This window comes from Eleutherodactylus coqui, chromosome 9 (assembly GCF_035609145.1).
Source record: "Eleutherodactylus coqui strain aEleCoq1 chromosome 9, aEleCoq1.hap1, whole genome shotgun sequence".
Taxonomy (NCBI): Eukaryota; Metazoa; Chordata; class Amphibia; order Anura; family Eleutherodactylidae; genus Eleutherodactylus; species Eleutherodactylus coqui.
In genome coordinates, this window is record NC_089845.1 from 84,165,759 (window position 1) to 84,190,184 (window position 24,426).

At 40.6% G+C, this 24,426-nt stretch overlaps 1 protein-coding gene across 1 annotated transcript in view; it reads right to left on the bottom strand.

Annotated features, from left to right (window-relative positions):
• Positions 1-24,426, bottom strand: part of LOC136579228 (desmoglein-3-like) — a 56,394-nt gene that overhangs the window by 18,094 nt on the left and 13,874 nt on the right. Inside the window, exons 2-11 of the mRNA XM_066579643.1 lie at positions 17,809-17,844; positions 13,991-14,137; positions 11,704-11,865; positions 11,403-11,547; positions 10,343-10,509; positions 8,608-8,742; positions 5,818-6,003; positions 2,964-3,235; positions 512-687; positions 220-423 (exon numbers count right to left, since the gene is read on the bottom strand). Coding sequence (XP_066435740.1) covers positions 220-423; positions 512-687; positions 2,964-3,235; positions 5,818-6,003; positions 8,608-8,742; positions 10,343-10,509; positions 11,403-11,547; positions 11,704-11,865; positions 13,991-14,137; positions 17,809-17,844 — 1,630 coding nt within the window. The remainder of the gene's footprint in view (positions 1-219; positions 424-511; positions 688-2,963; positions 3,236-5,817; positions 6,004-8,607; positions 8,743-10,342; positions 10,510-11,402; positions 11,548-11,703; positions 11,866-13,990; positions 14,138-17,808; positions 17,845-24,426) is intronic.

Below are 24,426 nucleotides of genomic sequence, written 5' to 3' on the forward strand. Positions count from 1 at the left end.
CCCGACGGACGTCTTCCAACATCGGAGCTGTACAGCCTTAAAGCATAATGTCTTCAGACGTCAGACAGCGGATTGGAAAGGGATAAGTAAATGAGTGACAGATAGATGGATGATATTTAAAATCATAATCAAGCTATATCATGATGAATACAATGAAGACTACATGTAGTCATTTCAATTTTTAGCATGTATTCCTTATGCTGCTTGTTTCGTATTTACCATTAATAGACGTGACAGTCCAGTCAGGATTTCCTCTAACAGAAAATGTCAAAGGAGCATTCAATGGGTTTTGAGTTGCCCTAAGAATAACATCCGTCTGACCATCACATAGCACATACGATTGGGGCACAATCACAGGGCAAGCTTGATTTGTGTTTGGATTCACTACTGTAACCGTAACAGTTGCTGGGAGGTCAGGATCAGCTGCATAAAAATAAATGAATATATAAGTTAGTAAATAAGTGAAAACATATGCTTTTAGAAATATTGGAAATAATCATAAGGAGCTTACTCTCATCTAAAGCATGGATGATTGCAGTGTAGTTTTTGTCCCCTATATTGTTGTTTCCACCATTATTGTTTGCATTATTATTTAGAGTCTCTTGAATCAATTCATAAGTCATTCTAATCTCACCAGTTTTAGAATCAATTATAAACCACTTGCTGGATGCTTGATCCAATTGATACCTGTTGAGATTAACATTATTAAGAATACTACAGAGTAAATTGTCAAAGTAGCTTTTATGTTTGTAACTACGGACACAACAAATGAGCCTATTACTGCAAACTAAGTAAAAGAAGTGGCTATTTTTTTTATCAAAATGTAGGTGAGATACAGCATAATGCAAGTGAAATTGAAATCAATACACTGTCCATATAATGCATGGGCCTACTGGATCCTTCAAAGATAAAGACAGTTTTTGTAGCATCCCTTATTTTTATAGAGGGGGGTCCGGATTGAGGAATACATTTGCTAAAAATTCAGATCCTCTTAGGCTGGGTTCACATCAATTTCGGCATCCCATTAAAAACCTCTTATTACATAAAAGCGTATGTCAAAGAGGATGGTGTAAGAGAATACAATGAGATGTCTATCCCAACAATATCACCGTGACAGGCAAATGTCCCAATAACTCAAACCAATAGGTCACCGATGGGAATCACTGATAACTAAAATATAACTTTTAATGTATTCGTTGAAAATTGCGCGATCAAAACAACTAAAAATAGTGCCTCTTATTTTGTTGACAACACAGCACTGATATATTTTATGCCTCAAGCAAGGTCATTATGTCCTCATCACACCTTCATGTAATGAAATTGAACCCTTACCAGGGAGAGCATAGAAACAATGAAAATGAACAAGAGCTGAGCAGCTCTATCAATCTATATAGGGACTAGTGTTCACTGCATCATAGGAGGCAATTCACCAAGCACTTGGTGACTACAGTGATGCAGTTAAGCTGAACAGGAGAGTAGCTCCATTGATCTATACAGGGGCTAGCTCTCACTGCATCATAACAGTCAAATTACCAATCATCTGGTGACAATAGTGATGCAGTGGAGCTAATCAAGGGACTTATAACAAACTAACTATGCTAATGATGTACTGCCATCGCAGTATCAGTGGTGTCAATCACCCTTTCTTTGGGGTATACTTGGGATAGAAGATTCGCTAAAAAGAAAAAAATAATAGCGGATCTAAGACTGCCAAAGTTACCCTTTATGTAGTGTTCCGTATGGATTAGTCTAGTCTATGTGTCCGTCATGGACTAAATGAACAAATATACCGGACATTTATGTTATGTTATAGTGGGGAATATAGTGCAATATAGAGAGCTTAAGCGCAGCCCCAGACATGTTAGTGTCCGGATTGAGTGTCCAACAACAACCTTATATCTGACTTGGGGGACCCAATTGGGCGTTTGACTGCAGTTCTCAATTCACAGCGAAGAACTGGCTATTGATCAAACTAAACCAATCCTTATTTAGTGGTGTGATTTGGTGTCCGTGATTGAGACGACCTATGTAATTTCAATTCACACCAAACACTGGATGATCCGTGTTGAGGACTCTAGTGTAGTGGTATTACCCCTAATACATGAAGGTGTGATGAGGACATAATGACCTTGCTTGAGGCATAAAATATATCAGTGCTGTGTTGTCAACAAAATAAGAGGCACTATTTTTAGTTGTTTTGATCGCGCAATTTTAAACGAATACATTAAAAGTTATATTTTAGTTATCAGTGATTCCCATCGGTGACCTATTGAGATGTCTATCCCGTAGCATTCTGTGGCCAAAGACTTGTACTGTGGTACAAAAATTGATCTGTCAGGATCCTGTTGTCCAGCAGGACAAGATGAGAAAATCTCTGTTTCTCTCGCCCATTGGAAAATGGATTCTGATGAAAAGTTGTCAAATGGAAGCAAACAAACACTTTTAACTGCGATGGAAACCCCATTGAGAACCTACAGATACATTAACAAATCCGTTTTCAAAAAAGCGTAAAAGAAAAAAATAGCAAATGGATCTTTTAACAGATTGCTACAACATGATGTGGACGTAGACTTATGGAACAGTGACCTAACTCTGTGATATACACAAAAATAGTAACATATTGATCTTTTAGCCATTTTCTATATTCACCCAACTTGTAAAGAATGAAGCTTCTCTTGAGAGAACATTTAGTAAAGTGCAGTAGAGACTGACGGGATCTGAAGTCTCATTGACTGTTTTATGTAACTTAAAACTTGATAGCAAATTTGATCATACACTTTATATAGTTATCAGTTGAACAGTCTCCTCGCCCAACACCTATTCTTACTGAACCCGTATGCTTGGCTGTGAATGCCGTATACGTGAAATGGCTGAAAAACATGTTGAAATGGGCGGATTCAGCTGACATTCAACTAATGTATGAGGGCGCCTTAAGAATTCTTATATCTAAAGATGTAACTTACACAACGTTTGTGGCTGGTCCTCCGGTGTCTATATCCAGAGCAACAACTCGCGTCAATACATATTGTATCAACTCCTGAGCCGATAATCCTTTTGGAATCTGTACATTTATGTTGGAGGGCCTAAAGACATATCCTTCTTTCACATTTTGCACTTGAACACTTATGCTATTCGCTTTTGCTTTGTATTGAGACATAACAGATTGGTGGAACGCTGCCCGGTTCTTTACAAGAATAGCTAGATTCATTGCCTGCATTGATTCGTAATCCAGTGCCTATAGACAAAAAGTAAGAATTACAGCATTTAGAACAATTCCAATAATTAAAGTGGCAAATATCTTATGTGTATGAGATATATGAATTTATTTTGAGTTTATTTCTAAGTCTCAAAGTCCTACTGTAATTTGCACCATATTAGAGGTGGTCTGTTTCCCTAGCAATGAACAGTAAATGACCAAAGGGCAGAGGAATCGATAGCTGCAATATCTGGAAAGGGGAGTATTTTGGAAATGGGCATCATCTTATGGACGCCTACACACGAGTGGAAATTCTGCGGCGGGATTTCCCGCGGAATTTCCGCCGCTGGAAGCCTGCATAGGATTGCGTTAACAAATGCAATCCTATGCAGACGGCCGCGATTTGGCCGCGCGAAATCTCGCGTGGCAAACAAATCACGGCATGCTCTATTTCTGTGCGGGGCTCGCAGATGTCACTTACCCGCCGCCGGCTTCGGTCTGTGCATGCGCCGGCTGCCCGGCAAGCCGGCACATCACAGAGCTGGAGCTGCGGGCGCGGGTGAGTACGCGCTGGTCCCTGCAGGCACTCGGGTCAAGTCCCGCGGCGAGAATCCTCGCCGCTGGATCCAACCAGCCCATCTGCAGGCAGCTTATGGGTGAGTGAATTGTTGTGTGATTTCAAGCACATTGTAATAGGATTCCCAAAATAGGAAAACCCCTTAAAAACATGGGGTATTTGGGCCATAAGGACACAATGATTTTTTTTTAGGATTTTCATCTCCACTTTTCAAAAGCCATAACTTTTTTATTTTTCCATCGACAAGGCCATACGAAGGCTTGTTTTTTGCATGGCGAAGCACAGTTTTATTTGCTACCATTTTTGGGTGCATATAATGTACTGTAAAACTTTATTATTTTTTGAGAGCAGAGAGAGAAAACATCAATTCTGCCATGGTTTTTTTCATTCATTCACATGAGCATATCATCGAAAAAATTGCATGAAAGAAGAATTGCTGCGATCATGTTCCAAGCTTAGCGTTTTTTCGTCCATTCACACGGGCGTATCGCCGGGAAAATACGCTGCAGCGCAGAAATCCTTTGGTCGGCTGAAATCATTGGAATATCTTCTAATAGCCTAAATAGAGCCATCTGTCTTCATTTTCGAGCATTGGACGCAGGTAAACTCCCTTCTCCTGCCTTTTATTCCAGCTCCCATAGAAGTCTATGGGAGCTCCCAGTGTTTTTCGTCAAAAGATAGGATCAGACCTATCTTTTCACGCAGCATGAAAAGATGTTCTATCTTTGATGGTGCGATTTTTTTTCTTTTTTTTTCTTTTCACCTGACCGAAAATCGCCCATGTGAATGGATACATTGGAATCCAATGCTTCAATTGTTCACTTTTTTTGCACGCATCTCTAATAGCAGTGTATACACGCTTGTGGGAATGAGGTCTAAATGACACAATACATTTTTTCTGTTGGTCTGTATGATTACAACAATACCAAAAATATATATTTTTGTAGTTTTTTCCATTTTTGTACAATAAAAACCATTTTTTGGGAGAAATTATAATTATTTTTACATCGCTCCATTCAAAGTCCCATAACTTTCTTTTACTTTTCCATGGACTGTGTTCTGTGAGGGCTCGATTTTGTGTGACAAGCTGTAGTTTGTACCATTTTGGGATACATACAGGTTTTTAATAATTTATATTGCGGTTTTTTGGGAGGTAAAACAAACAAAAAGTTGTTGTTTTTTTTTTTGTTTTACAGTACATATTTTTTAACACTCTTTATGTTCCTGCAGGGAACTTGTACAATATCACCTATGACCGCTATCATAAGGTATTGCAGGACTTCTGTACTGCAATGCCTTATCGCTTGTAATAGCGATCATAGGCAATGGCAAGCCCGGATGCCAGCATCTGGAATACTATTGCCATGGTAACCTATTGGCCTTCCGCGATTACATCGCAGGGGTCTGATGACATCACAGCGGGGGCACCTTTCCTATGTGAACGCTTTACATGCTGCAATCTACATAGATCGTGTCAAGTAGGGGGTTAACAGAGGGAACAGCTGTCCCTATGTATCCCCGCTGTTGCAGTGGGAGGCCGGCTATCGGTAACATCTGGCTCCCGCTGGGGGATGATGCCGGCTCAGCTTTTGATCCCGTGCCATTTACCTGATGTAAGTTTACATCTTGTTGCGTTAAGTACTCCGCAGCCAGGACGTAAACTTATCTCTTGTGGTGTTAAGGGGTTAGTATGCTGATTATTGTTAACATATACAATTATATATTTATGAACCTTTATATACATGTTTTATGTGAAAATTCCTTTTGAATCCTTGTCTGGTTTTACATTGTGGAAATCCAGTGAATGTTTGCATTATGACTGCTTTTCTGATATTATTCTAGAATACAACCCTTTAGATTATTATGGTCCAATGGTAATAACCTCTGTGTTGGGGCGGCGCAGAAGGCTGAAAAGTCACAAAATCGCAGATGTAAATACACCCATTGAAAATAATTAGTTCTTTTCTCGTGAGCATTCTGTGCATCTCTCTTAGAAATCACCCATGAAAAAGAACCCTTACATTTACATCTGCAAAACATATACCTTGACAACTTTCAAACAACCTTCATTTGTCTGAGCATCTGTTTCAATAGCAAACCATCCTCCTTCATTGCCTGATACGATCTCGAAACTTGCAATCCAATTATCGGAGTACATTTCATCTAAATCAAAAACTTTCATCCTCAGGTCTGAGAAACCAACCATATTTTCCTGGATTGCAACAGAGTACTGAAAAATAAAAAACAAAGAAGAATAAATGTGTATTAGCTATGCAGTATATTTGACTAACCCGATAAAGTAATTGATCATTAGTCAGTCGACTAAGGAAACGAGTATTTGTGTAATTTGGAAAATCGCTGAAATTTGTGTACATAGATTAGATTTCTTTTCTAGCCCAATAGCGACCTCAGTATTTTTGCGGTATTTTGTTTGCAAGTCTTATTGCATCTCTTGTGATAAAACATGGTAGAAATTAATTAAAACTTAAAATATAAATTTAGAAGATACTTTCCATCTGTTTGCAGCTGGCATTTAATGCCAGTATGTAGTGCCATATATAGAAGAACGATGACCCCATAGCAAAAAATAAAATAATTTATACCCCCTCATTGAGCTGCTTGGATTTGCACACTGTTTTCTTTTCTTCCTTAGTGCCCTTGTACGTATGAACCTTACAACAATTTCCAGTTTTCCTAGGGAACAAGTTCTTGTCACCTGGTAGCAAAGGGGATGGGAGCCACCAGGGCAGGGTTGCCTCTGCATGATCTGCCTCTTTGGTAATTACACGCTTTCCAATAGTATATAATAATATAGAACTGATGTCAAATGCAATTTTGTTTTACTTATTTGGGCTTACTGATTGTCACTAGGTGATAATTATCTATTTATAACTATATCTGTGTGATATTTAATAACAAAGCCCCAATTATTCTTTACATTTGATTTAAAGGCATCATCTGATTTATTTATTATTAAACCCCGCCCCAAACATTACTTTATTAAATTACAAACGTTGAGTGCCAATTTAGCATCACATTGTCTTCTGGCCCTAGTGATGTCCCTAATATAAGTCACACAGGCTTGTAGTTAATCAGCTCAGGTCTGTATAATGTTACCGTGTCACAGCAGTCACATGTATGAACAAGTCCACCACAGCCTTTGCCACAAGCTGTCACTCACAGTTGGGTCCCCTTAAAGAGTAACCTTTATTGATATGTAGTCAAATATATTGTAGTAGTAATGAATTTGAAAGATCAGAGTCTCAATATAGTGTGAATGACTCAGACTCACTTTATCTGGCAGCATTTATCACACATGCTGGCAGTTTATGCAGGGATCGAATCACTTGCTGAATCTTCAGAATATAGCAGTGAATTGCTGCATGGTAGTGCGCACCATTTGCAGCAAGTGTTACAGCGGTGACCCTGATATTTGTGCATAATTAGCAAAACAGGATATTGTTTTTCTTAGACCGGTTTTATCTAATATATTACGCTCATTCACACTATATTGAGACTGATCTTTTTACATCATTGCTACTACAATATATTTTGCTACATATCAATAAAGGTTACTTTTTAAGGGGACCTACCTAGGGGTTTCAGCTTATGGCCGCCTGCAGACAGGTGGAAATTCCGTGGCGGGATTTCCGCCGCTGGTAGCTGCTATAGGATTGCGTTAACAAGCGCAATCCTATGCAGATGGCCGCGATTTAGCCGCGTGAAATCTCACACGGCAAACAAATCGTGGCATGCACCATTTCTGTGCGGGGCTCGCAGAGCCCCGCACAGAAATGTAACTCAACGGCCGCCGGCTCCGCTCTGCGCATGCGCCGGCTGCCCGGCAGCCGGCACATGGAAGAGCCGGGGCCATGGGAGAGGTGAGTGCCCGCGCTGCTCTCTGCAGACGCTCTGGTCGGGTCCAACTGCGAGAATTCTCGCAGCCGGATCCGACCCGGCCGTCTGCAGGCGGCCTATGGCAAAGGCTGCGGAAGGATTGGTTGCAATTTAACCCTAGTGGGCCCTTGATTCCCTGGAATTTCCGTTCATGTGTATAAACACATCATGGCTGTAGCCAGACTGGATAGGAGTGGCAATTATGGAGCAAGGGGCAGTGTGTGAGGTTAGCATTATGTTTGTTTTTTTTAAAATCATTCTACCCTACTGCCACCAATGTTTTATATATTGGAAAATCAGTTTTCCGGAACTCAGCTCTTCTTGTTTGTTCTTAGGTGGTCCTACATTATATAATGGCAGCCATCGGTAGTTTAAAGCATGGGCGTAGTTAAAAGCAGAAATCTGAGCCTTACTGCAGCTAACTAGCAATCACTGATCATAGCTGTGCTGTAATATAGCAGGAATCACTGATGAAAAAAATAGCAGATAAACATCAACTGTATTTGAATAATTTTGATTAAACTAGAATTCAACTCTACTTTGAAGCATCGTCATTAAAAACCCATATTAATAATTTGTATAATACATGAGAATCAATAAATTAGTAATTCATAACAATATAATTCTTCAAGGGTATATAATACAAATTTAGCATCCAAAAAGTTGATCACTAAGCTGTCACTCAGGGCAGAGGGAGGAGCTGTGGAGAAGCTCAGTGAAGAGCGAAGAGAACATCAGCATGAGGGACCGCCTTCTGCGCATTTATAGGTGCAGCACACCAGATAAAAATTTCTTTTCCAAGGTAATGCTGTTACTACAACCTCTGACACAGCTATGTTTAAACAGCTCTCCGGGGCTCCTACCTAGTGCTTTCTTCGGTTTTGGAGAGTGAAAACTGCTAACAAACTCAATGTAGTGAATAGCGCTGTGTACTCACTGAATCATACTCAAGTGTAGGGAAGTTGTCATTCACATCTAGAATAGTGATGCTAGCACCACATTCTCCAGACAGTCCTCCAGCAGCTCCATCCAGGTCTGTTCCACCAACGGAAAGGCTATAGCCACTTACTGCCTAAAATATAAAACATGATTTCAATAAGTCCTGCTCAATAGGTTTTACAGTAACATATACAGTATATCTTTACCTGATTACATAGAACATTACCATTTTATATTAATTGGTGTTATAGCCCTTTTGCACGGAACGATTATCGTTTAGAATCATTCAGATTCCCGCACTTCCATGGGAATCTAAAGGATAATTGCCCCAAGTAAACGCATGCAGCAACTAAATGATTCTCGTTCAGACGGTAACTTTCTGCATACAGAAAACTGAATGATGTGCCATTCAGTTCAAACAGCAGTCATTCACTTTTGAACAACTGTCTGCTTACTATGAATAGAGGCAGCCGTCGAGAGAACACTCCCCGGCCGCTCCCCCTCCATCCCGGCAGCACTGTGAGCAATGCCAATAGGACATGCTACTATAAACAGCGCGGGAGCGAGCATCACTAGAACGAGCTGTTGGGCATCGTTTGCCCGACAGCTCATCCCATAAAAAAGACCATTAGACTTTAACAAACAGTAAACATAGAACTTGTATGAAAAATGCAAAAAATACCCTAGTAATTCTTTCATTAATTTCATTCTCCCCTTGAATTCTATTTGCAACATTGTAATTTAAACTAAGAAATATATAAAGACATCTTTCAATATGTATCTCAGCAGATCTGTTATTTATTTTCTCCTCCTCATAGTCTTCTGACTGCCCTAAGAGACTTGGCTGCAGCGGGAGCCTCTCCCCTCCCCACTACATTCAGTAGGACACGATTGTTTAAACTCCTCCCCCTTTGAGTAAACCACACCTTTCAGCAGTTCACCAGATGAAAATGGAATAGATCGGCAGGAAATTAATCCCTGTGATGTCTGCATTTCTATAAGATTGTTTCAGGAACATTGAGGAAATCATGTGGACTGGCAAACAGGGAGGCAAGTGTATCTCCTGTTTACTTGCATCATTTATTTCTAGGTTTAATGGTAGGTTTAAAGGGCAAGTTCACAGATTTGTTTTCATTTAATATCTAGCTAGCCCCCAAGTATATGCATGTTTGAGTCAGCTATTGTTATCTTGCTTAGTTATTCCTTTCTCAGGTGGTCATGTGATCTCAATTCTGACCAGCTGAAATTTACTTTTGGTTATGCTGTCTGAAACTAATACATGTCTTAGTCTTGTGATGCTTTTACATGGTATCCTACCACAAAAACTGCCCTGAGGGGGACACACTTACTCCTATCACAGTTACTGATAATGATCACACATCTCCTGTCACATAGTTATAATAGAAGAGATCACAGCTCTTCCTCCTTACTGTATACTTATGCTCTATAGCTTAGGTGAATATAAAATACAGATGGTAATGACAGTGTTGCAGAGGTGGTGCTGGTTATAGCTGCTGATGTGATGTGGTACTGATGCATCATGGGATTGATGTAAAAGTGACAGCAATATGAAGATGGTGACTGTTAAGCATCAGACAGGAGGCTGCACTGCTTAAAAGTGACTGCAATATTCAGAAGAGACGTCAAGAGTGTGAAAGTCAATCAAAGGAGGCATGCAGAGATGGAAAAATGTGTTTATAACGGAGTGGCCCTTTAAGAAATCTAAAACATACCTCTCTGTCCAGAGAATTACTCATGGTGAAGACTTGGCCAGTGTGTCGATTCATTAGAAACATTTGAGGATTACTCGGATTTTGTGATATTATTCTGTAAGCAATTATAGAATTTGCTGTATCTTCTTCATCGGCATCAGTGGCGGTGATCTGCATCACTAGAGTATCTAAAATACAGAAATTTAAAGAATCAAGTAGATGTATAAGCTTCATTTCATATTGAAAACTAGCTGAAATGACTTTTATGGCATGTTGTGAGTCTTGCCTCTTTTGGTCTGATCTACTTCTATCCACACATCACCTTTGTACTATACAAGCCTATAGTGGATCAGTCATCATAATCTAGTGTCCTGTGTAAGGGAACCTTATTATGGAGATAGGTTCACGATACCATTCACCCAAACAGCACAAAAATATTGTGTCGTTTTGTTGATAGCACTAGAGATGAGCGAGCACGCTCGATAAAGCAGTTACTCGAGCGAGCATCGCTCTTCTCGAGTAACTGCATTCTCGTCTGAGCAGGCTCGGGGGGCAGTGGGGGGGAGAGTGAGAGAGATCTCTCTTCTCCCGCTACCCCCACCGCCCCCCCAAGCCTCCTCGGACGAGAATGCAGTTACTCGAGAAGAGCGATGCTCCCTCGAGTACCTCCCTTAACTGAGTGTGCTCGCTCATCTCTAGATAGCGCCTATCACAGCATACAGCACACAGTCCCCCTCACCATTCACTAACAGCTACATGGTATATCCTTGTGATAGATCCATTTTTCCTCTGTAGACTCATAGGAAAAAGAGCAATTTGGTCTTTTCCTTTATTTACCATAAAACAATAGAGTTCCTATTCCCTTCCTTCGATCCCCTGTGCTCATTCTCCATGCATTTGCTAAGTTTTTGCAGTCTTTGAAGAGGGTTAAGCTTGCAGATGTTCACATCAGTGATGAGGAAAGCGATGAGCACAACTAAAACAGTCTACAAAGTAGTCAAAGAGCTATTGCTATGCATGACCTTGCATTTTATTGTATTTCTTAGTCAAGCCCAAACCTTTTAGAATAGCCTTTACTTACTTGCTCTGCAGTTTTCCTCCACGCTGCCCTGAAAGACACCTAAGGAGAATATGGGTGGATTGTCGTTTATGTCCATGACCCTCACTCGCAGCTGTAGTGGCTTTTCGACCTCTACACCGGAAAGCGTGTAAGCGTGGACTGTAAGCTAGAATAAAACATAGCTGATCACCGAGCCGCTCAGTGGGAGAATAATTTGTAATCAACTTATTGTCAAGGGACTCTTCAAATAGGTAGGAATCCTCCAAAGTGGAAAACCCTTCCAAACCCTTCAGTGCATGTGTTTTAAGTCATGTTAACTCACATAGAACATTGGTATTTCTTCACGATCCACAATAACTCCAGTCACATTCAGGTATCCTGTTATAGAGTCTATAATGAAAATCCCATATGGGGGCAGGTTCACACCGTGTCCAGACACACTATAGCGCAACACACCTTTTTTTACCCCCATGTCAGAATGGACCTGTAAAAAAAAGATATGTTGTTGTACATTTGGAAAACAAGCACATTGCAGAGTAAACCAATATGTATAAAGATGGTGTTCTGGTTAGAAAGGCTTTTGCCAAAAACTAGACCACTTAGCTCCACATACATTTCCGGACCGGATATGGACAAATAGTCCCATGGTTGCCAATCTGAACAACACTAGCTTGCTCACCTATTACTCACTGCGAACTTGGAGGAATATTCGCTTCAAATATAATTTTTCTAATAAACCCTCTAGGCTGATGCCTATGATAGAGAATATAATATTCCACCAAGCCTGGATCTAATTCCTTTCCATTGGTTATAAATTAATGAAGTGACAAGTCTCCATCATTCTCGAGTAACTGCTCACTGGTCTGACCAGATTTGGGGTGTAGCGGGGGGTGGAAAGTGAGAGAGATCTCTCTCCCCCCCCCCCGCTACCCCACGCCCCCCCCCACCCCCCGAATCTGCTCGGACCAGTATGCAGTTACTCAAGAAGAGTGATGCTCGCTCGAGTAACTGCCTTAACCGAGCGTGCTCGCTCATCTCCAGTAGCTACCAGGTTACTCTAATGGAAACCTCATTAAAAATAATGCACCATACCCATTTGGTGCCAGCTAGAAAACACAAGCTCTACCCTGCGTCTACACCCTTTTGTTTCCAGGAAAGTACAGAGGTGGGAACTCAGCTACACATTTGGTGGACATGTCCCGAGGTGGCTCGGCTCTGGACTCCTGTACATAGGCTATTGCACAGACTGTTTATAGCCCATTTTCAAAAAAACTCCATCAATGTTTCTCTTGGGAGACCGTCAGCCTCGGATTAAATACCAAGTGCATAAACTGATCCAGCTTGTTTGCATGGTGGCAAGAATACATATCGCAGCCAGGTGGAACCAGCCACACCTCTTGTTTCAGGATGTGATGAGTAGAATCTCACAGATTGCGCTATATAAAAGGCTACACGCTATAGCGTCACATATGCTAATAAGATATGGGCAGGTGTGGGGACCCTGGATAGAGCTGGTAGATATTCCGGGATTCCGACACATTATTTTGTTGACCCTAATTTGGTTTAGTTGAGTTTTAGTGTTAAACGCTTTAAGACAAAGTGAAGCGTTTAGTTCAAATTTAGGGTAGAAAAGAAAATGGAGTGGACAAATACAATTGAAATGCCAGTATAATTGTGACTGTAATAATACTTGTCTCTGTTGCCCCTTGCGAGGGGACTATTCTTGCATAGTTGATGTGAGTTCCAGATTTTGGTTCACTAATAAAATCTTTTGCAACTAAAAACTAGACCACTAATGCAGTAGTGTAATTCCACCAGATACAATAGGAGTGCATGTATCTGGCTGTCCTCATTGCGTATGCTGACTGGAAGGCTTATGCATATCATTATGAAAGCATGATGTTAAATACTCTTGTGTAAAAAAGACACAAGTATCAGGGCTCCTGCCCACGGACGGATATTTGCTGCAGAATTCGAGGCAGGCATCTGCACCATGGATCCACAGCAAATAGCGCCCATACAATGCTATGGGAAAGCGATTCTTCCTGCACACTTGCGGAAACCAATTGCGGTTTCTGCAAGCGGAGGAAAAAACCCAGCATGCTCCCTTTTTTGCAGATTCCACGTGGACGGCTTCCATTGAAGTCAATGGAAGCTGTCCGATCCTTGGCCCTTCTGCAATGATATTGCAAAAAGGTCATGGATTCCACGTCATCGCTAGGTGATGAGGCAGGTGCAGTTTAAAAAAAAAATCCATACTGTGCATGTCCAACGGCAAGCTGTGCGGACCATCCACAGTACAGAGGAAAAAGAAACAAACCAGGTAGGCGCAGACGCCGCTGCTGGCAGAGCCGGATTAGTGCAACTTTTTATTAGATTAACACAATGAGCCATGGACATTTTGAAAGGTATTTTTGTACAGATGCAGTAGAAGCTTGGCTATATTTCACATACTAGAGCTACTGCTTGGACATCTGCTTTTATGTTCTGAATCATATTCTACTTGTCACCCCACTATGCTTGATATAAAATGCTTCTAAACTGTGTTGTTGGCATGAAATGAGAATATTGCTGAATTCATTATCATATTGAACAGTTCAAAAAGTTACCTTTGCTATAGGATTGTCTTTTCTATTGTCTTGTCCTTCGCGTATATTCACAGGGGGCGCAACCCATTCACGCTTTTGTCGTTTATAGTGGTGTTCCTGGTGGTCTTCCCATGATATTTGACCTTTTTTATCTTTTCCTTTGTTTACCTGTAGTAAAGATATATACGTTTTATAAAACAATAATGTAATTACAGATAGGTATAGCACTTTACAATGTATGTAGTTCACACATTGTTCACGCCTTTATCCCCTAAATGGAAGTCTCTAACTTCAGTAAGGAATACACAGTACAATTTTTATAGGTTAAAGAAAACTGTCATTTTGTAAAACTTTTGACATGGTATAGATAACGAGTGACCTGTTTTATCACTGGAGATGTGTGCTTAGAACCCCATTGATCGCTAAAACAAAGAGGTTGAAGCGCTCAGCGATGTGCCGTTTAGTGTTTGATTGGCTCTCCTTGGAAAGTTGAGCGAGTGGTATACAAGTTAATAGAAGGATTCTGAGTCTATACACCACTCACCAAGTTCTCCAAGCAGAAAGAAATATATAGCCGGCCAGAAATATAGCGGCACAGTGCCTAGCTGAACTTCTTCTACCAGTTTGCGTTAATGATCAGTGCGGGTCTCAGCAGCCAGATCCCCCTCCAATAAAACTTCTGACGTCACAATACGATGTCAAAGGTTTAAAAAAAAAAAAACACAAAGCTACGGTCCTCATATAACTTTGATCATTGAAAGAGCAGAAATGATAATATATCATTTTGATGTTATGTTAGGTAACATGTATTATCTGTTATGCTTACTAGGGTGGTGAGCTCTTTCAATGGTACCATATATTTTCTAGATTAAATGCACACAATGGTTAAACATTGGTGATATTACTAACATGTCCTTTAAAATGGTTTTCTCATTCAATCTTCACAGTCATAAAAATTTGATTTTTGAGAAAAGATCCCAACATTGTAAGGATATCTCAAGAATTTAAAGTTTAGGAATAGTACCAGATCATCCCTCAATCTCTGTCACAAGTGAACAGGTTGGATCTTTAATGGTATATTGTTGTCTTTCACTCCTAAATAAAAGACACTAGAGGTGAACACTCTGCGGGATACAAGTGTTCAGCTGTGTCAGCCTGTTTAGCATGTGATGGCCCCCCAGACCTGACATTGATTTCTGTCTCTAAGCCCTGCCTGCGAAGGTGCTCAATAGAATGCCAGTAAGTCTAGAAAAATATACTTCTATAGTGAAGTATTGCAGTATGTAATATATGGGATCTGATGATCGCAAGTTTGAGTCCCCTATGGGAATTTCAAGGAAAAATAAGATTTTTTAAATTATTAGTAAATTTAAAAATATTAAAAGTTAAGAAAAAATCTTTTCCCAGCTGTCAGATCAACGAATAAAAGAAAAGAAGTTAAGAAAATAGTTATCGCCGCATGTGTAAGGGCTCGGTCAGACGAACGTTTTTTTGCACTCGTCTATGTGCAAAAAAAAAGCGCGTCTATTAGAACCATTGGTTTCTTATGCAGTGTTCACATGTCTGTCTTTTGGAGGCTCATCCAAATCTTTGCAACTGCAAAAGATAGGACATGCGTGCACCGCAAAGGTCCATGCTGCACGTAACATCGTATGATGTTACAGGAGGTCCCCTCATCACTGAACACTCTGACAGCGCTGTGACAGCTGGCGCTACTGCCACCCCATTGAAAGCAATGGGATGCAGGCAACCCCTGCAGTGATTTTCGGGGAAGGGCATAAAATATAAGCCTTTAAACTGGAAAAAAAGCCCAAGCTGCTGTAAAAAATAAAAAATATATATACATCACCTCTCTGCCTCTGTGCAGCTTTGGCGTGTCTTCTTCCTGGCTCCCCAGCACTCTTCTGAAGCTTCTTCTCCTGGTTGGGAATTTAAAAATGCCTGCCTTCTGAAAGCGCTGGGTCTGATTGGCTGAGCACTGTGACCAATCGCAGGCAGCGCTCAGCCATTTATTGAATGACAACTGAGCGCTGCCTGTGATTGGTCCCAGCGCTCATCCAATCAGAGGCAGTGCTCAGCCATTCATTGAAGTGAATGGGCACGGAGCTTTGGTCATGTGCATTTTGCATATCCGTGCAGTGCATTTCTTGTGCGCACATAGGCATGCACAAAAGAACGCTCGTCTGACCGAGCCCTAAAATGGTAGCAATAAAAAGTAAATGTTGCCTTTCAAAACACAAACCAGCCTAGCAACAGGAAAATAGAAGTTATGGGGTTCAGAAGATGGGGACAGAAACAATTTTTTGATAATTTTTTAAGTAGTGCAATATAAAAAACCTATATAATGCTGGTATTGCTGTAATCATATTGACCACAGAGTAAAAATTACATCTTATTTATACTGCTCCACGAATGACAAAAACACCCTCACCCTCTTAAAAAAGGCAAAATTGTATTTTATTTTTCACTTCTCTCCACTTAGAAAACTAAATAAATAGAGATGAGCGAGCATACTCGTCCGAGCTTGATGCTCGTTCGAGTATTAGGGTGCTCGAGATGCTCGTTACTCGAGACGAGCACCACGCGGTACTCGTCTCGATTAAACGAACACTGACCATTGAATTCAATGGAGCCGGCAATACAGCCGGCTCAATTGAAAGCAATGGGCTGCTGGCGAGCGCGGGATGAATTTTCGGGAAGGGCTTAAAAATATAAGCCCTTACCTGAAATTCATCCAGAAATGTGTAAAAAGTAAAAAAAAAAATATACTCACCTTGTCCCGGCAGACGGAGTTCAGCCGCGGCCGGCCGGCAGTTCTCCTGAACTGCTGTGAGTAGTATTCAGCAGCCGGGGATTTAAAATCCCCGCCTGCTGAATGAGCTGCCTCTGATTGGTCACAGCCTCACCAATCAGAGGCAGCTCTCACTCACACCCATTCATGAATTCATGAATGGGTGAGTGAGTGCTGCCTCTGATTGGCTCAGTGCAGGGACCAATCAGGGGCAGCTCTCAGCTGTCATTCAGACGCGGCTGAACTCCGGCTGCAGCGGAAAGGTGAGTATACATTTTTTTTAATTTTTACACATTTTAGGATGATTTTCAGGTAAGGGCTTATATTTTTAAGCCCTTCCCGAAAATTCATCCCGCGCTAGCCGGCAGCCCATTGCTTTCAATGGAGCCAGCTGTATTGCCGGCTCCATTGAATTCAATGGGCTAACATCGTTTTTCTCTGCCACAGCTGTTACAGCTGTGGCAGAGGAGAACGATCTTTATGCTGACAGTGCGGGGGGGGGGGGGGTCTCACTCTTGCCACTATTGTGGCTTAATAGTGAGACTTCGGAGCCCTAAATGCAGCCCTGCATGTTGCTCCTCGCCTGCCCTATCCATTTCTGTGTTTTTTACATGACTTTGGTGATTTGCTAAGATTTTCACAAATGAAAACCTTAGCGGAGCACCAGTCATATACAAAAATGGTCGAGTCGTCCATTGACTTCAATGGGGTTCATTACTCGAAACGAACTCTCGAGCATCACTGAAAGTTCGACTCGAGTAACGAGCACTCAAGCATTTTGGTGCTCGCTCATCTCTACTCCTAAACATTTCTAATACATTACATGGTATGTTAAATGCATTGAAATATACAACCTGTCCCACAAAAGACAAGCTGTCTTGTCGCTATGTTACCAGAAGAGGAAAATAAAAAATGTATGATTTTTTTTAAAGTAGGGAGGACACAATGTAAACAAAAAAAAGAAAAAGGGCAGTGGCGCGAAGTGGTTAATTAAGTTAAATAGGGATAATATTTTTACAATAATAGATAAAGAAATATTATAGGTTACCTGGAATTTCCAGTTACAGCTGCATTGTGAACATACCTGAAAAACAAAAACACTTTGGTTACCACAGGAATTGCATAGTTTCATGTGACCTACGCTCATGCTAGAGCCCAAAGTATAACATATAAATGTATGCATTTAAAAGATCTTTAGTCAACATAAGCTATGTTCAGGGGCCTTTCCCATGGCCCTATCACTGGGCTGTGTAAATGTGCCATTGGTCAGCTGTTGAATGAGCAAAAGCTTGTTCATCATCTGATTCTACCGTTTCTGCATGCATTAAAAAATTCACTGCTTGTTTGAGCATCTCTCTATATTAAGTTCAGCTCACACCATCATTAATATTATCCATTATTCAGCTCGATCCTTGGAGCTGAACAACAGAAAAAACGGTTGTGCCGGACCCGGCATATATGGTGCACAGAATACCCGGATGGCAAAAGGACTTCATTGACTATAATTGTTGGTTGACGCTCATTACTATGGGCAGATGATCTGTCCATGTAAAAGGACCCTTTCACAGAGATCTCTGACCAATCTGACCATTTTGAAAATCTTTAAGAGGGATCTGAGTTGGCTGTTTACTCAGTTATTGTGTCATGACAATTCTTGACTTCTACATCCTCCTGACTTCTATAAAATACACACGTTTATTCCCCCCTATAATTAAGTTATCCTTTAGATGCTATTTACATGCTACCGTCATGGTAATAATGGTCATGGGAAAAGTTTTGTTTGAGCAGTTTGCCAAACTTTGCAAAAAGTTTGGTCTGAATCAATTTGAACTGAACTAGATGTTCACCAAAACCCCTAAAACTGTTGTACAACACTGTCTAAGAGCCATAAAAGCCCTGTATAACACTCTCAGAGTGTTATACAGGGCTTAAGTGGGTCTTAGACAGTATTATACACCAGTGTTCAGGACTAGTGTTGAGCGGACCTAACCAGTAGAACCCTGTTTCGGGTAGAACTTTGCTAAAAGCTTGGTTCAGGGTTATGCCAAACAAAACTTTTAGTAAAGTTTGAATAAAGGTGATTGGTAGAAAACTATTTTTAAGCAGCTCAGATCAGTGTTCTGGCACATAAAGGTCACCTAAATTCGATCAAGGAAAGTGTACCCATAGAGTGATTGCCAGAACATACATGTTTCTGTGATTTGCAGGACTGCCACACAACTAAACAACTATGATCATCCTGGGAAAAATATTAAATGATGGTGAAAATGAACCATAGGCACCAACATTTTCATTTGTGATGTTGCTCAAAGATATGAAAACAGCAGCACCATGCTATAATAAAACAAGTTCAAGAGTATTTAAATTAAAATTAACTGGCTTACTTTTTATATGATATTTTTTAAAAGACATCTTAAGGTCAACATTTGATAAAAAGCAAAAAAATTGGTACCATGTTAACCAGTAGAACAACATGAACAATAACATTTTATTCTACTGGCCAACGTGGTGCCAAACTTTTTGCTTTTTACTAAATGAAGGATACAAATGTACTGCACATAAATGGATCTAAAAAAAATCTTGCAATAACATGAAGGTCAACATAGACATTAGATAGTGTAACAATAAGATTATTTTCCCTCTTTCCATACATATCACCAGAGTGTGTATGTAAGGGGGGTAGCCCTCATATTCCCCCCTTACATTAAAAATGTATTTGTTTCACACATTAAAAATTTGTGATTCATTTATTGCCACGTTGTGTGCCTTATGTATAAACACATTCTTGGTGTATTTTAGCCCTTGTAAAGAGCTGGCAAGCTGTTGATAGTATGGCAGCTCCTCCAGACGCTGCCAGTATGGCAGGAGGAGGTGACAGAATCTATGTGGGCCCACGTAGAGCTCAGTGCTGATGTGTTGGTGAACATTGTACTTGCTGTCAGGAGGCGTCAGAAGAAGTGTTAAATAGTGGAGTTTGGCATTAGTAGAAGAGTGCGAGATCAGGCCGCCAAATCAGCATGCCTGAAATGTGTGAGCAGAGTAGACCCAAGTACATCCACTGTAGACATCCAGCAGTGGGCTCTAGGTAGAGGTGGATTGATGGAGAGCCTGAGGGGAACAGTGCAGTGTGGTTCACTGGAGATACTTGAGAAAAGAGGATCCAGAGTCCCTGAGTGCTGTTGTACAATTACATATGGAAAGAGAGAAAGAAAAAGCTCAGGGTCCAGCAGGGTCCCACTGCGATCAATACCAAAACCAATATATTTGGCAAAAGGAACAAACCGGAGTGGATCCCCCTTAAAGTAAACATTTATTAATCACATATAAAATTTCACCTAAAAAAACAGATATGCTATAGCAGCAGGAAAACATGCTTATACAGACTCAAAGAGTCTGAACATATAAACTACCTGCCTCACTAAATACATTAGGTGTATACATACTTTATTAGGAACGGTGGAGTAGCGCTCACTCCACCGACTCCAGCAAAATGGCTTATGCACAATAAGAAACCAATATAACCGTCTGGACTAGTGCATATATAACACTAGTCACTAGTCAGTGGTACTAATATACTGAAAGCACCACAATCAGTAGTGAGGAGATAAGTGCCTACAGCATAGGTCTAAAGCTAAAACATGGCACGAGAGCTCCCCCAACATGTTTCGCAGTACAGGACAAAGTTCTGCAAGAAGGAAACTGACAGCAGCCTTTCAGGAGAGATTGCTTGCAGGTAAAAAGCTTTGTTTGGGCACAAACACAGGTTTCATCAGAGAAAAGCAATCCCCACCCTTTGCTATGAATCATACTTTAAACGTACGCCAGAGGCATATATCTTGCGCACCACCCATTTTTACCAGGCGTACATTTATGAGTCAAAACCTTTAAGCCAAGCCTGTCTGTTTAAAAGTAAAAGGGTGTGGAAAAACTGAAAGGGACATAAAAAACCATTTTGTAATTATGATTGCATCTAACAAAAAGCAGAACACATTATAGTTTGGTGCCGCGCTAAATATTACTAGGTCTTATGAAAGACATTTATTCACTGGCAGCAATGGGAGAGACTGAACAATATACTACTATGTTACCATACACTAGACATGGGATCCCAGGCACTGGAGACTACCACTCATTTCATCAACAAGGATGTTGGAATTGGGTAAAGCCACTCCATTCCTTTTAATGGGGCTGACAGAAGTAGCCTAATGCTTGTATTCTGCTGTCTTCGGCTGTCGCATTGAAAGTAGATGGAGCAGCACTGTGCATGAGCGGCTATTACTGCATTCAAGCTTATTCTCATGCCAGGGAAGGGCCGATAATTGTACAGATTCCCACGATCCAGTGACAATCTGATCAATTATCATTCAGTGTAAATGCATCCCCTGACTGAACGACAAATGAGAATTTGTTTGCTTCTCACTCGTTCAGTTTCGGCATTCAGAAAACTGGTCAATGGATCGTCCCGTGTAAACAGGCAGTCGTTTGTTTATGAATGACTGCCTTCTAACTGTGATTGGAGGCAGGCAGCTGGAACAATCCCCGACCTGCTCTACCTCCATTCGTTAGCGATGATCATTCCTGTGTAAAAGCACAGGAATGATTATTGCTGGGACGACCTGTCGGGCATCTGCATCGACAAGTTGTCCCATGTAAAAGCACCCTGAACCTAATACTAGTCTGATACTTTTTGTTCTATGGAATAACCCTTGCAGCAGTCAGGTCATTATCATTACAGGCAGATTACAATGAAAGGTAGAACTTGTATATAGATAACTCCATTCACCACAGGTGACGGTCACAGCTTATATACTCCCCCCTCCTTGCACAATGACCTGTACACAGGTGACAGAGCATGTCTAAAACAGTCTCCCATAGAAGGCAATGGTTCCCATCCTGTCATCTGCGAGATGATTTCTTCTTCGGCGAGAGTAACAGAGAAATCCTGAATCATATAAGAACCGATATATCACTGGAGGGCAAGATGGCCAGACTCACGTATTTTGGCCATGTAATGTGAGCAGAGTCGCTAGAAAAATCTATAATGCTTGGACAGATCAGTGGCAAAAGAAGACCTGGCTGCCAAAGAACATGATGGCTGATACTGTTGAAGCTGATACTGGCATGGATATCATACAACTGAAAGAGGCAGTGCAAAACCGAAAAACATAGAGGGAGCTCGCCTTTAGGGTTGCCGAGGGTCGTGAACGACTAAACTGCTAACAACAACAAAGCATCTCTAAATGCTCTTAAAAGCACCTCAGACAAGATAGTCACTCCATAGTCATGTATGGATGATGATGACATAAAAATATCAGCAATCAGAAAATAAAAATCAAATTAGAAAATTGGAATATATTTCTCTATCTAATTTTAATTAGTAAAAATCTGATAACTTCCCTTTATTGGAACCATATCAAAAGATGAGTATCTGTAGTGTCTTTTAAATGTAAACTTGAATATTTCAATAGAATGCTAAGTAATCAGCGGTTGAAGCTCCTGTATGAAGTGTTTCTCCAGCCCATGACACCAGGTCATGCCCCAGACCACTCTGTTGTAGGAAACTATAATAAAGAGATTGTATGCACTACTATGGGGTTTGATGTCCCTATGATAGTACTTGGCTACAACATCGAGGCAGGAATTCTTGTTAAATCACACATCACTGATTTAGTGTGGATTTTGTTGCAGATTTTGGTTCAGATCTGCAACAGATGTCACCCAATCAGTTTAAATTCAATTGAAAGGGTGAAATCTGCTACAGATCTAAACCAAAATCTGTGACAAAATCAGCAGCAAATCAGTGACTTGTGAATATACCTTAAGAAAGGTTTACCCAAGATCTTCTTGCAGTTTACCTTTTAAGGCTGGGTTCACATGGGACGGATTTGCTGCGGAATGTCCGTGCAGATTGTCTGCACAGAAATTCCGCATGCGCCTCCTAATCCTGGCATTAGCCAGCAAAGTGGACGAGATATTGCAAAAATCTCGTTCACACGCTGCGGCCAAACCGTGTGGAAGTGGCCATGCGGCGCGGAAATTAAAGATGCAGCATGTCATTTCTTTTTTTTTTCAGCAGCTGCCTCTCCCCTCTATGGGGAGAGATGGCTGCAGGTGAAATGCAGGCAGCGCTTGCCGCTTCAAAACCCGCGCTTGCCTCTTCAAAATTCTTGCGGATTTTCGTTGCAGCCAATCTGCAAGACTTCCGCTAGAAATCCGTCCCGTGTGAACCCAGCCTGAGGGTTACTCACTTACGGTGGATCCTCAGGCTAAATGCTGATATACTTATTTATTAAACATATTTATTGTAAGCCTCTTTTTATTCTCATGATCTTTGCCTGTTGAGTGCCCTGAATAATATATTATACAGTATGACTACTCTTCTGATGATTCGCTAGATCCTAATTAGTTTCACTACTAATAAATACTCAACCTAATTGAAACTTAAATATGTTCTCATGACTTTGTGCTAAACCTTCATTTATTGGCATTATGCTTTCATCACTGACTAATTATAAAGGAGTCTGATGAATAGTGAGTAAGGTTTGGGTTCCACCCACCACTCCCATCATCACAACAAATAGTTATGGTCCTGTATAGTGAATGGATAAAATACCTGGTTGGGTTGAACATTGGCACATACACTTTATGGTGACATGAAGATCCTGTGTACTCTTCTTTACCAAGAACTATAGAGAAGGACAGGACTGTTAACTGTACTTGTGATATTGACTCATATCTTACAAAGTTTTGGAGAGAAGTAGATTCTTCTCCCCCTTAAGTGAAATATTGGTCAATTTGATACATCTCAAAGGAAATAGAATCTGTCCTTCTTTTCTTTCTAGATTGAATTTCATTATGAATCAGTCTTTTTGCTACACTGTTGCCAACTAAATGCAAAAAATAATTTTCACGTCTAAACTGTCCCTTCCCCATACTCCTATTTACTGTACAGTTATCATTAGAGCACTGATGTTTATTGTTTTCCATGTAAATATTGACTTTCTCTAAATTGTTTGAGCTCCAGGAGTGATTAATGAGTGCCTCTATGATGATACTCATAGTTAAGGCCCTTTTACATGCAACGTTTACCATTCAAAAAAATCGTTCAAATGAGTGAAAATGAATGACAATTGTTCAGTGGAAACACAGCCAGCGATGGAACAATGAACACTAAATCGTTAGTTTTCGATCATCATTCATTTTATACAGGCATAAAAATCTTTGTTGGATCGTTTACATGTTCTCCTTCAATTATACAGTGAATGTGAACAACGGAACTATTTCTCGTTTGGACGAGCCAACGATGTATCTGCCTGTATAAACAGCGAGCGAACGTTTGGTGTAAACGGACCCTTATAGAGGTGATCTGGTGTGAAGGGAATCTGTGTCAGTACTATTATTATCACCTTCCGGAATTGTTTCTTATCTCAACTAGGTGTAATTATACTTTTAATGAAGGAGGGAAGCGAGATAAGAAGAGAGACGGCCACGCCTGACATTGGTTTGTGCTACTTTGTATTTCTTGGTCAAGCAGCCTACAGCCCAATTTTTTGGTTCTGATGGAAAGGCTCTACATATACACGGGTCAATATATTTGCAATGATTTATAATTTGATCACCACATAGGTAAGTTTCCTTAAGTCTAATTTGTATTTTTCTTACTGAC